The sequence below is a fragment of the Salvia splendens genome, chromosome 2 (genome assembly GCF_004379255.2).
Source record: "Salvia splendens isolate huo1 chromosome 2, SspV2, whole genome shotgun sequence".
NCBI classification, from domain to species: domain Eukaryota; kingdom Viridiplantae; phylum Streptophyta; class Magnoliopsida; order Lamiales; family Lamiaceae; genus Salvia; species Salvia splendens.
Genome location: NC_056033.1, coordinates 2,498,635 through 2,510,938, shown reverse-complemented (window position 1 = coordinate 2,510,938; position 12,304 = coordinate 2,498,635). Strand labels below are relative to the sequence as shown.

General features: G+C 37.0%; 1 protein-coding gene and 1 pseudogene across 6 annotated transcripts; one reads left to right on the top strand and one right to left on the bottom strand.

The window, feature by feature from the left end:
- The first annotated feature begins 425 nt into the window (after positions 1-425).
- LOC121783182 (acyl-CoA-binding domain-containing protein 6-like) lies at positions 426-6,165 on the top strand. 6 transcript variants are annotated; one of them, XM_042181206.1, is made up of 18 exons: positions 426-592; positions 671-745; positions 1,259-1,337; positions 1,409-1,561; positions 1,660-1,737; positions 1,960-2,064; positions 2,140-2,206; positions 2,312-2,373; positions 2,931-3,070; positions 3,239-3,365; positions 3,488-3,602; positions 3,843-3,931; positions 4,325-4,408; positions 4,480-4,833; positions 5,145-5,220; positions 5,317-5,642; positions 5,743-5,802; positions 5,914-6,165. In XM_042181206.1, exons 2-18 carry the CDS (start codon positions 708-710, stop codon positions 5,992-5,994), a joined length of 2,034 nt encoding a protein of 677 aa, XP_042037140.1. In that variant the 5' UTR covers positions 426-592; positions 671-707; the 3' UTR covers positions 5,995-6,165. The 6 variants fall into 6 exon arrangements, with proteins under 6 accessions (XP_042037140.1, XP_042037124.1, XP_042037108.1 ...); XM_042181190.1 differs by having other exon boundaries at positions 429-592; positions 681-745; positions 5,145-5,642; XM_042181174.1 differs by having other exon boundaries at positions 429-592; positions 5,145-5,642.
- A 45-nt stretch (positions 6,166-6,210) lies between these two features.
- LOC121783216 lies at positions 6,211-11,650 on the bottom strand (annotated as a pseudogene).
- Positions 11,651-12,304: the final 654 nt, after the last annotated feature.

Here is a 12,304-nt window from a genome sequence, read left to right as displayed (position 1 = left end):
TGCAGTGAAAAAAATGCTAAGTACTCGTATAAGAAGAGGACGAGTAAAAAAAATGTGAGTGGATGAATTATAGGAGATGATTTTGGATAAATTCCGTACAAAATAACATGGACAACAACTATCACGCTTTTTCCTATGAATTGAAGGAGATAGTTTTGGCTAAATTCCGCACAAAATAACATGGACAACAGCTATCACGCTTTTTCCCATTTTACTGATTTCACCTTTTCACCCCCAAAAAGTTGAACTTCGTAAAAGTAACCAAAATGAAAGATCCAGAAAAAAGCATCCAACTGTAGAGAAGGTAACCGCACGTGACCAGTCCACAGCTCCACACCCGTCCGCACCCTCGGCGCACGTTATCCCTCACCCCTCGTCTTCATAAAAAAACAAGTCAACACCAGTACACACGACAGCACGCTAACGTACGCAGCTGGGTGTAATTACTGCAGCGCTGAGATAACCATTACCATTACTTACAGTTTCCCCATCTATATACACACTAGATAGCACAGCACCCCCAAAAATCCCCAGCTGCATTTGTGTCCTCTTCTCGCCATAAGCTCAATCCGAGGTGTTTGCGTGAGTGTGTGTAAGTTTAATCGTGTATAGATACAGTTTTTTAGTCGCGTTGAAGCTCATGGGATAATGTGGTTTGTTTTTTGCGAAGGTCTGATCAGCAGGGGAGTTTTCAGATTTCGGGAAACATGTTTGGATTTTCGAGAAGAAGAATGAAGCTTGGAAGGTGAGTGTTGTGCATTTACATTGAGTGTGAAGAGCAGAGTTGGAAAGGTGGAAGCTTTTCAGTGATTGTTTGCTTTTGATTTTGGATATTTTTGGATTTTTTGAGTTAGGTTTTGGTATTGAAATCGTTTGTGATTAAGAAAATTGCTTATAGGAATGTCGAAGTTTAGAACAATGCTGGGCAATCTGAAGGGTTTTAAGTCTGTTTTGTAATAGTGGGATAAATTATTATTAGTAGTTTTTTTGTGCTTGATATGTTACTGAAAGTTAATTTATAATTGTGTCTTTTGAAAAGGTATACTACTTTTTCAGCTGAATCACATTAATTTAAGGCCACTGTGTCTTTTTGAACTTTTTGTTTCTTTGCTTCTGACCTTTATTAATTTAGGATGTGATGGCCTTTTTATGATTGTATAAAAATATCAGAAACAATTAGGTGAACATTATTTCCGGAGAACTGAATCCAAAGATGAGCTCTAACCAACCTACTGTATTATTTTTTTGTTCTCATCAGATTAAAGGTTCAACTCTCCGACACTGCACAGGGGACGAGAAGTCCGATAAGGCCCAATAAGAGATTTAATAGTTCCAATGTAAGGATTTGAGATATTCTATCAATGCTATATCAGATTCACTGTGTATTTAAGGTGGTTTATCATGATAGGGAGAAGGTGTTGCAGCTGCAAATAGTGAAGCTGATGATCTGAATTTCCATTCTTCATCTAGTGGGACGGAGCTTAACAACTGCGCTTCAGGTGGCTCTGAGAATTGGATGGTTCTTTCCATCAGCGGAGAGAAGCCTACTCCCCGGTTCAATGTGAAGTACTTTGATCCTTCACTTTGCAAGATAAATTCAATTGAAAGTTGTGGTTGGTTTCTTTCTCCAGATAGAATGTCTGATAATACTGTCAATAGCATGCAGCTGCAGTCATAGGGAACAAGATGGTCGTCGTTGGCGGTGAATCTTCAAATGGGTTGCTGGAAGATGTCCAGGTATCTCAATGAGGACATCTTTCTCAAAAAAAGTATATATAGTTTTGAGTTACATTTCAACTAAATAGAACTGCTTATGTATCATATATGATCATGATTACGTGGTTGAGCAAAAGCATAATTACATATTGCCTACCATGTTGGTCGATAACTCTATAGATCTGCAGCATAATTCTGCATTATGAAGTCGAAGTATCTTTAAATCTTTACTATTTTTGTCAGGTACTCAGTTTTGACAGATTTTCGTGGACTCCTGTTTCGTCAAAGCTTTACCTTTCTCCTACTAGCCTTCCTCTAAAAATTCCAGCATGCAAAGGCCACGTATTGGTACAACAACATTCCTAACAACTCTTCACGCCATTGTTACTTTGTTCATAATTACTGAAGTTTGTCAATTTTTAGGTTCCTTGGGGCAAGAAAGTGCTTCTTATTGGAGGGAAAACCGAATCAGTGAGCGACAGAGTGTCAGGTTATACTCTATCTGGTCTGCTATAGTTGGAAACTTAGATCTGTTTTAGCCGATCTCTCAATTCAATACTTTATCCATCATCCTCATATATTTAATCTTAAGCAGTCTGGGCGTTTGACATGGAAGCAGAATGTTGGTCACTTATTGAAGCGAAGGGAGACATTCCGGTAACTTCCCTCCATAGTTAATAAATATTTAACAGAAATAAACACCCACCACTATTTCTTGAGGCATGATGCTATTCTTTACACTACATCAATATATCTGAGAGTAGTGTGAACTGAAAACTTGGTTCTCCATCTTTTACATCTTGGTTCCATACAGAAGTCTCATTCGAATGCTTCCTGTAATGAATGGAGGGAGTTGCATAGTGCACCATATAGTTCTTTGGACAATGTAGTAACATAAATGATCTATTACATTGCACCTTTTGCCTCAAATTTTCTTAATCTATTGAGGATCTGTTGTGTTTTGCATTATAGGTTTATTCACCATGCCGTTTCATAGTTACCTCATTTTGTTTTTTATAAGAAAATATGAATAAAAAGCATTTGTATACTGAGAATGGTGTCAATACATGCATTTTGTTTCTCTTGTCATAACATAGGAGTACTAAATTTCTAGCCAATTTTGCATTTCCTTACCTCTTCTTTGTTGAGAGCTTAGAAACACCTGTTTGTTAGTGACATTTATTTGTACTAACTCAAGTTGATACAAATTGCAGACTGCACGTAGTGGGCATACAGTTGTTAGGGCAAACTCCGTACTAATTCTATTTGGAGGTGACGATACAAAAAGGAGGAAACTCAACGATCTCCATATGTTTGATCTAAAATCTCTAACGTGGCTTCCTCTTCATTGCACGTAAGTCGTTCACGAATTGCTGTGTATAAGCTCTGCAGTTGACCTACAAATTGTTAAGTAATGAGAAGTCTCAAATATCTCTGATGGCTTTTTGTGTTTTGTGATTCCAATATGCTTAGAAGATGCATTCCTTCATTCAGATATATCAGTAGGGTATTTCATGTGCAGGGGCCCAAGACCATGCTCAAGATCAAATCATATTGCTGCTCTTTATAATGACAAAATACTCTTTGTTTTTGGTGGGGCATCAAAATCTAGAACCTTGAATGACTTGTACTCTCTTGACTTCGAGGCGGTCAGTAAACACTCTCTTCATATGACATATCAGAGTTTGCACTGCATTCTCAGATTACTATAACCAGAATACCGACACTGGCAGTCTGCAACTTCTTACTTGTGCATAAATGTTTCCTTCAGATGGTATGGACAAGAATCAAAGTGCACGGATTTCACCCATCGCCTAGAGCTGGTTGTAGTGGAGCGCTCTGTGGAACAAAGTGGTACATCACGGGTGGTGGTAGCAAGAAAAAAAGTACGTGCCTATTTAGCAACTCATTCCTTGTTCTCGATTTCTAATCCTGCTGTCATCATAAAGTTCTCTTGATGTTGCATACTAAGTACTATACTTTCTTTGTAAGCTAAAGACCAATTTGAGAACTTTTCATTAATCAGTCTTAAGCAAGTTGTTCTAATTAACTCACTTTCAGTAAGCCGTAAGGGTTTTGCAGCCTGTGAAATCTCCTAACTCCTCGTATACAAATTCACCTTACAGGGCCTGCAGAGACCTTGATATTTGATGTTTTGAAGTATACTTGGTCAGTTGCTGTTGCATCGCTTCCATCTTCTATCACTACAAACAAGGTTTGTCATGATATTTCTGTTATGGTCCCTTAAGTGTTACTGTGAATATTGTCCATATTTAACATCGCCATTTACTGTTTATGGCACATTATTGCCTTTTTCACTTTGATAGATATTCAGAGGATTCCAATCAGGTAATGTGAGGTTGAATAGGTATTTCATATTTCTTAATGCAAAATTAACAGACCCATGTTGCAGCATCTAAGACGGTAATGCAGTTAGGGGCTGTGGCATAGATTGTTTAAATAAATTAGGACAAAATCTCCTTGAGGTCTTGAATTATGCTGCTGGTTGAATTCTTATGTTTTTGGTTCTCATATTGTATGCGTTTAAGTTTTTGTTCAGTACTTATCAGAAAGGGAAAACATACTCCTATTCTTCTGTGGGATGCAGGGTTTTAGTCTCGTTCTTGTGCAGCATAAGGAACGAGATTTCCTTGTTGCATTTGGTGGTACCAAGAAAGATCCATCAAACCAGGTGCAACTTTGCTCATTTCTAATGCCCCGATTACCTTTTATAGGTTTTAATTCCTCCCACTTTGGTGATAGGTTGAAGTACTTATCATGGAAAAGGTTGAATCATCAATGATCCGAAGATCGACTTTGAGTAAAGTTGCCGGAACCTTGTTGTCCGAGAACAACAACAGTAATAACTCAACCTCCATAGGATTGTCAACTCAACCAGGCAATGCTTCTATTAGTAGCAACTTTGATACTGTCTCGAAAATTAATTTGGCATCAGCCATCGAACAACATGGATCTGGTCGGAAATCCCTATCAGAATCCTTACTTGTCGACCCAAACTCTGCCACTGGAAACGTCTCTCTTCGCAAACAATTTTATAACGAGGAGACTGTGGAGGTGACTACCACAAAGAGCTTAGAAGACAAAAAATCATTTCGGGTAAGCTACATATTGTCTCCATCACTGCAATTTCATAATTTTGTTGGAACTAATGAATTATTTCTATCGTTCATCTATTATGGTGCAACATTACTGGTTACGTTGTACTCGGCCTTTGTGACCGAAAATAGTTACAAGTAGGTTCAGTTCATGCTTGTTGATCCTCAGTATACGTCGAAAAGTAGTCGTGTTTTCTCTTATATCCAAAGTAATTATAAGTTCTTACATACTAAAACAAGGATATGTAAGAAATGTCACGAGATGACATTTAGTCCAGCAGAAAATTAACCGAAATCACGGTACCACTGCAGTTGATGGAACAAGCCACAAAACCATTGGACTCTGGTGCTGGAAATGCAGAAGAAGCATCGCCCATGGCTGAATCTGGTAAACTGAGTTTTGATAAACAAGGAAGGGGAAGTTTAGGATTAGAAGGTGAAGAACTCTTATGTCAAGAAACCAACTGTATATCAATGACAACAGATTCATCAGGTGTATGCCAGACACACGGGGCAAAACTAGCCAGCCTTTTAAGAAAGAACAGCCTTCTTGAAGGACAATTGGCAGCTGCAATAGCTGCTCGCGAAGCAGTTGAGAAGAACTCATCGTCTGCCAACAAAAGTCGACAGGAGATGGAGAATAGATTGGGAGACGCAATGAAGGAAATGGAGTTGCTTAAAGAGAAGCTAACCAGTATTGAGTTGGCACAGGAGGAGGCTAACAGCCTCTCTAACATCGTCCACTCTGACAACGTGAGGCTAGAGCATGATGTGGCTTTCCTCAAGGCTGTCTTGGATGATACACAAAAGGTCTGCAGTCTGTACTTCCACTTGCAAAGATCAAATCTACCTATTCATATTCCGAACTCAGATCATAAACATGTCTTTTGTCCAACGCTACATGTTGCAGGAACTACATTCGACTAGAGGGGTCCTTGCTGGGGAGCGTGCAAGAGCATTCCAGCTACAGGTATATTCCTAGATCATAAATCATGGAACAGTCATACTTTTTCTTGCAATCAATCATATTTTTTCATAAAGTTGCCACTTCTATTTAACTTTGAATTATATCAACTTTCAGGTCGAAGTATTCCATCTGAAACAGAGGTTACAGTCACTCGAGACTCGAGCACCAACACCTAGGAAACCTTATCAGATGTAGTATGTATGTAGGTTTAAGGTTTAGCATATAAGTATCTATTTCTCCTACATTTATGCTTGTAATATCTGTTTATTTTGGTACATGGGTCAGATTTGTCACACATTGTAGTGTGTGTTTTTAACGATGTATATATTATTCTGCCCAGCCTAAGAATTTTCTAGATTTTTGACAGTTTGAATGTGGAATCCTACAACTGAATAATAATTAACAAACAACTTATATCAATATATTGCTATTATTACTAATGATAATATTACATTTCGTGACATCGATGTTACATAAAATTTCTGGTCATGCCACAACAAATTTGATCAATAGGATGAAGTTGGTAACAAAATTTGAATCATAATAGCTCGCCCTCTTCTTGATCTTCATCGACATCATCAACCTCATTATCTTTGTCTTCTTCAGGTGCATCAGGATCGACTCCCTAAAAACCAAGATTCGATTAGAATTAAACGTTAATACATATATATGCTCGAGCTCTATGGACTATGGGGGAACAGACATAAAATGCAGACCTTCATTTGCTTCTCCAAGCGGTCCAGTCCTTTTTTGGCAGCTTCATTGTGGGGATTTATTCTGAAATAAATCCGAATTCGGCAGATTGTAATGTACAATGCTGGAACTCTGGAAGTACAGCATAGAGAGATTTACCTCAACGCTGCTTGATAATGTGAAAGGGCATCCAACAGCATATTTGTTGCGGCAAAGGCTTGAGCGAACTTGACGTGCAAACAATCATCGGCCCAACCTTTCAAATAACGCTGCAAGAGGGAGATTGCATCTGCATTTCGACCTTCCATGACATGCAGTTCAGCCAAAGCCAACGCAGCTCCAAGAAAACCTGGTTCAAGTCTTAGGGCTGATTCATAGAACTTCTTTGCCTGAAAAAATATTCAAAAAAATGTGCCTAATTAATTCTAATTACAATAAGGGTACCAACTTAGGTATGCTAAGATTCAGAATTAGAGATAAGATCATTGAGGAATTCATCATGTTTAAACTCATTTGATGTGTACGCACTAAACAAAATACAAAAATACAGTCTTGTGTATGTGTGTCATGTGGGGGGGGGGGGGGGGGGGGAGCATAGGCACACCTTTTCTCTTCCTGCGACGTGACTAGCATGTGCATCCCCAACTAGTTTCAGAGCCTTTCCGGATTGAGGTATCGCCTTCATTGCCTCTCTTGCTGTAAATAGAGCTTCTTTCACTTTGAAACAGTGAGATATGAACGAACTAAACCTGCAATATAACTCAAACTTCCATTTTACGCCCTCTTGTTACATGAATTTGATCAATTGAAAATATATTTAGACTTGTCAAACGGAAAGCATCAGAATGTGATACATCAATTTTAACTTACCTTGTTATGAGCGGAGATCAGGCCTTAGTTCTTGAGCTCCCCTAAAAGTGATGACAGCTGCTTCTGGGCGATTCAGTGACAAGAAAATATTTCCCTGGATAATCTCAAATTGGTTGGTATACAAATGCTAAAAACTTATATAAAATCGAAGAAATATGGAGATGCAACTGTGTATTTTTAATTCTTGCTCCAAATAGATCGTCATACCTTCATTATGTAACCAGCTACGTGCCTTTCATCAACGCGGATGCTCTGTTTAAATAGATAACGATCATAAAGTACTTGTAGCAATCTAAACAGCTCAAAGAGAAGACACTTAACCTTCTCGGCATACGTTAAAGCTCCTCTCTCATCTTTCTTTTCCCACAGAACAGCTAAGGCCACTAAAACTTCAGGTTTTGTTGGATCGATGTTCAAGAGATCGTGAACTAACTTAGTTAACTTGGAATTATCGGACTTGAGCTTCAGAAGCATGGTATACTCATCCATATATGTCATAACATATGGATCAATTGACATGACCTGCATAAGCCATTTGCTAATTTTACTGTGTTTATCATAGATTTTCTTGCATGAATATAAGTAAAGTACTCACAGTTTCAAAATCCAGGATGGCTTCATCATTTTTTCCTATGACAGCTTTAACCTTCAGAAAAGCAATCAACAGAAGTTGTAAAAAAATAGTAATTGCAGTCACAGAAACTTGGTCTAAAGCTACTGCAAAGACCAGCAAGCAGCTGAGAACATTTTTAAACTGTTAGGCCTCATCCCACAGACCTTGGCCATTTCGAGTAATATGTGGACATTGTTAGGAAATCGTTGTAGCAGTTCCGAGAATAGATCAAGCCCACCTGACAACCAAGGGAAAGCAAATAAGAAAAAAAAGGGAAAGTTGTTTGTTCAATCAAGAATTCATGTTGATAAATTAGATAACTAGATTGAATAATGAACTCGCTGCAGAATATCCCAATGAAGTGCCAATTCGGCCTTCCCAGGAAAAAGCTGCCTCATATGACAAACTAGAATATCATTGTGGCATGCATGGGCGTTACATTATGAACATAAGAAAATATACAGCCATAAGCGGACCTTTGTAATCATTTGAAGCAATACAACATTGGGCTTCAACGTAGCGCTGCACCAAAAGTAGGGGAAATGCTATTACAGTGTACAAAAGAACTCAGCAATATGAAGTTCAATAGAAGGGAAACAAGAGAATGGTAGAAGGAAATTTTTGCCAAAATTCATGGTTTAGGACAAGAGGTTCCCAAAAGAGAGCGAAAGGCGTCTAGAAAGATCAATGTTTGTCATAGGAAAGGGGATGATAAATGCATACGATGAGAACTTTCATAATATCATGGAAGCAAAAACATTATCTCTATATAAAATAAGATCAAAAGATTATAATATACATCCCAAAGTTGTAAACAGCTCTACTGTCAAAACAACTTACTGGCAGCCAGCGACTTGAATCAAAATGATCAGAAGGAGGTCTTCCACTTCTATTCGGTGTCTGGGATGTCAGAAATAAGATTGTAGGTAAACATTTAGGATTTTCGCTTTAACAAGAAATACCTAATACAGCATGAAACAATTAGTGGGCCTAAAGCTTCTACGAATACAAGGAAAATATGTTGCATTGTTATGTAAATTTACTACTTACCTCAACAGACATTATTGTACAAAATGAAGAGGATGAGCGAATAGTAATGAGAATTGATTGACTACACCAACTGCACAAAATATATTTCTGAAAATTCTGACATGTATCTTGAAAGAGGCAAGTACATGGATTTCAGAAATTAATGAGTCAAATTCATGCTTGACAAGAACGGAGCCATGACAGATAGACCTTATAAGGGCAAACCACAAGTGGTTAACTATGAAGGATACTATACCCATATTTCTTTGAAGATAACAAAAAGTAGTGAGAAGGTCAGGTGTCATAAAAGGAAAACTAACATTACTATCAGACTATCAGAAAAAAATACTACTGCTTGATCATAATCTAAGCTGGCTAGCCTCGGATCAAATTTTTTAACTTGCATGACTAGAAAGTTGTGTACCAGATGTCTAATAAGTACCAACATATCCATTAAACTGGGAAGTACAGAATCACAGAAACAGAAAAAAATAATAAAAAAGAAATGAGATATATAGACTACGAAACAAACCTGAGGAAACAATGAAATAATATCCTTAGCGGAAACACCTAATTCGGCCAAAGCTATGATGGCCTCAAATACGTAAGGACAATTCCTGTCAACATCAATATCATAATTTGTTGGTAGTGTTAATCAAAATCTCTCCAGTAATGTCATTTAATAAATGTAACAATAGGCAAAATAGATTTTCTTCATATCACAAAGGGAGAGAGACATGATTATTAGCATCACAGTGTCCAGAAATGACAAAATGCAAGTTGAGCCTTTACCATAAAATGTAGAAGTGTAACATAAAAAACAATTATGCACTTGGAGCCTTGGACCTAAAAACTTAAAGTAGAAGCATCAATTCTCAAAGGCTTTCTGAAAAGAAATATGTCGGGTGAGTAATTGTCTTCCAAGAAGGTTAAACATCTCCACTGCAAACATTTTGCTAGCAACTTAGCACTATATGAAGTAAGCTATGAAGCTTGCACGTTGTATAAAACAGTTATACCAAGGTAACAAACCTCAAACACTCTTTAAAACATCCAACTGCAGCTCGATTATGCCTAGAATTCCGGTAAAGCTTTGCCATCATAAGATTCATCTCCAGATTTCTTGACTTGCTTGGGATTCCTTCCATCTGTTCATTCATTTAAATTTTGTCAATTTATCTTTAATGCTATAGTTTTAAGGCACCATCAATACAAGAAAGTACCTAGAACTGGTTCAAGTATAAGCAATTTAAACATAACTAACTTGTAGCAACTACAAACCTCAGCAATAGCAGCTATATTTTCACTAAGTGAGCTATGACATGTGGCAACCTTGAATTTCACCTGCATTTAAAATAACAAAATTGATGCAGATGGTCATTTTGGTTTTGGCAATCTAAAAATATCCAGAAGAATTTACGAACTGAATCACCTCATTTTCGCTTGTTGGTGAAGTGTTCAATGAATTTGGAGAAGAAGATCTATTAGATGCTGATAATGTGCTCCGAGGCGTTGGAGTTGAATTTGCACTCTGTTTTGGTAGTATTTTGTGGTACTGCAAGGCTTGCTTATATACTTGCTATTGATTTGAAAGATGCAAAAAACTTAGATGGACATGGGTCACATTGTCTAGCATATGTTAAATAGTAATAAATAAGCAGCCCTCTCCAGGAAACAGAAGCAGAAAATATAAGGTACTACTATAAGTTTTTGGCATTGCAGAAATGGACATGCAAGATAGCTGGTTTCCAAAAGACGATATCCTTAGAGCATATTTTTGGAGGGTAAAGAGTGCACATTGACATCAACTTTAAAGAACCAATAGCTCCCAATGCACTAGTAAATCACCAACTTAGAAGAACCTAAAGACTACATTTGAACTTGAAAGCTATGAAGCAAAGTGAGGAACCTATCATCACCCAACTGTTATCAAAATGCTTAGTTGGCTTGTAAGATATAAAGCCAATGGGAGCATGTATTTATACTGTATCAACAACAATGGGTTGTCATTTATACATCGCTATAAAAGAGACATCTAAAATGAATTTAAATGTTTTTGTATTTACAGATTTTGGAAATGTCACAAATATACAGAACACAAATCAATCACGATAATAACAAGCTCAGCATAAGCATGATCTTACAATTGCCCTTCGATACTCCTTCTCTCGAAAGAGCGAATCACCAAACAGAACCTGTCACCACACAGCCATTACCAAAACAAATTCACTGCAGTTAAAAAACAATGAACCAAAACCAATAACAAACGCAAAGTACCAAGCTTTCAGCTTTTAGATGAGGGCTCGTCTCAGGATTTATCAACGTAGAAGATACAGCAAAACAACCCTAGTTCAAGCAAACAACAAATATCATCTTCCGGTATAAAAAAAGGCTGATTATTAAATAAAAAGTATATTTAGCTAGAACGCGAGCTCCAATTTTTATGGGATTGATTCGAGATAGCGCGAATTGTACCAGAATTTGAGCGGAAGAGAAGAGGCCATGATCGAGAAGAGTGTTCAATTGGTCTTTGGGAACATCCATCGAGCAGTTGGAGTGCTTCGTGAGCTGTGTGTTGTGTGTGTGACGAACTGGTGTGAAGCGCTCGTCACATTTGAAATCGGTGTTAGTATTGTATTTGCGATTAGGTCCACAAATGTTTCTCAATCTTTACTATGACCCCAAATCTTTTGTAACTTGACTATAGTAGGCTGAGTTGTAATAAATGTAATTTGAGAGGTCCAACTTTTACAATTTAGAATTATGTAGATACAGTATATACTCTCTCTCCATCCACTACTAAAAGTTTTGGTAATATACTGCACATATTAAATACAAAGTTAATACTAAAATACATAAGAAAAGTAAAAAATATAATATTTTTAGTAAAAAATAAAATCCACTTCATTATAGAGATATCGAATGAGAATTTTTTAATGGTCCAAAATAAAAATAAGATTATTGGCAGTGAAAAACTGTAGTACTTCTAATATTTGAGGGATAAATTGATATAATTATTGGCTATGATTACTTGTATAAAATGACTATGAACTCTTGTTTGCATTTTTATCAAAAGCTTGGCCAAGAGAATATATTTTGGTCCGCTTTCATAATGTAAAAGATTAGATTGTATTTTATGAATAATCACCTCACCTACACTCATATGATTAAATTAATCTTAGATAAATACTAGGTATTCAGTTTATCACATATTGTACCTATTTATCTATTTAATGAACCAAACATCACCTTAATAGAAGATGTTTGAGAAAAATGATATAAGAATATCATTTGGGGGAC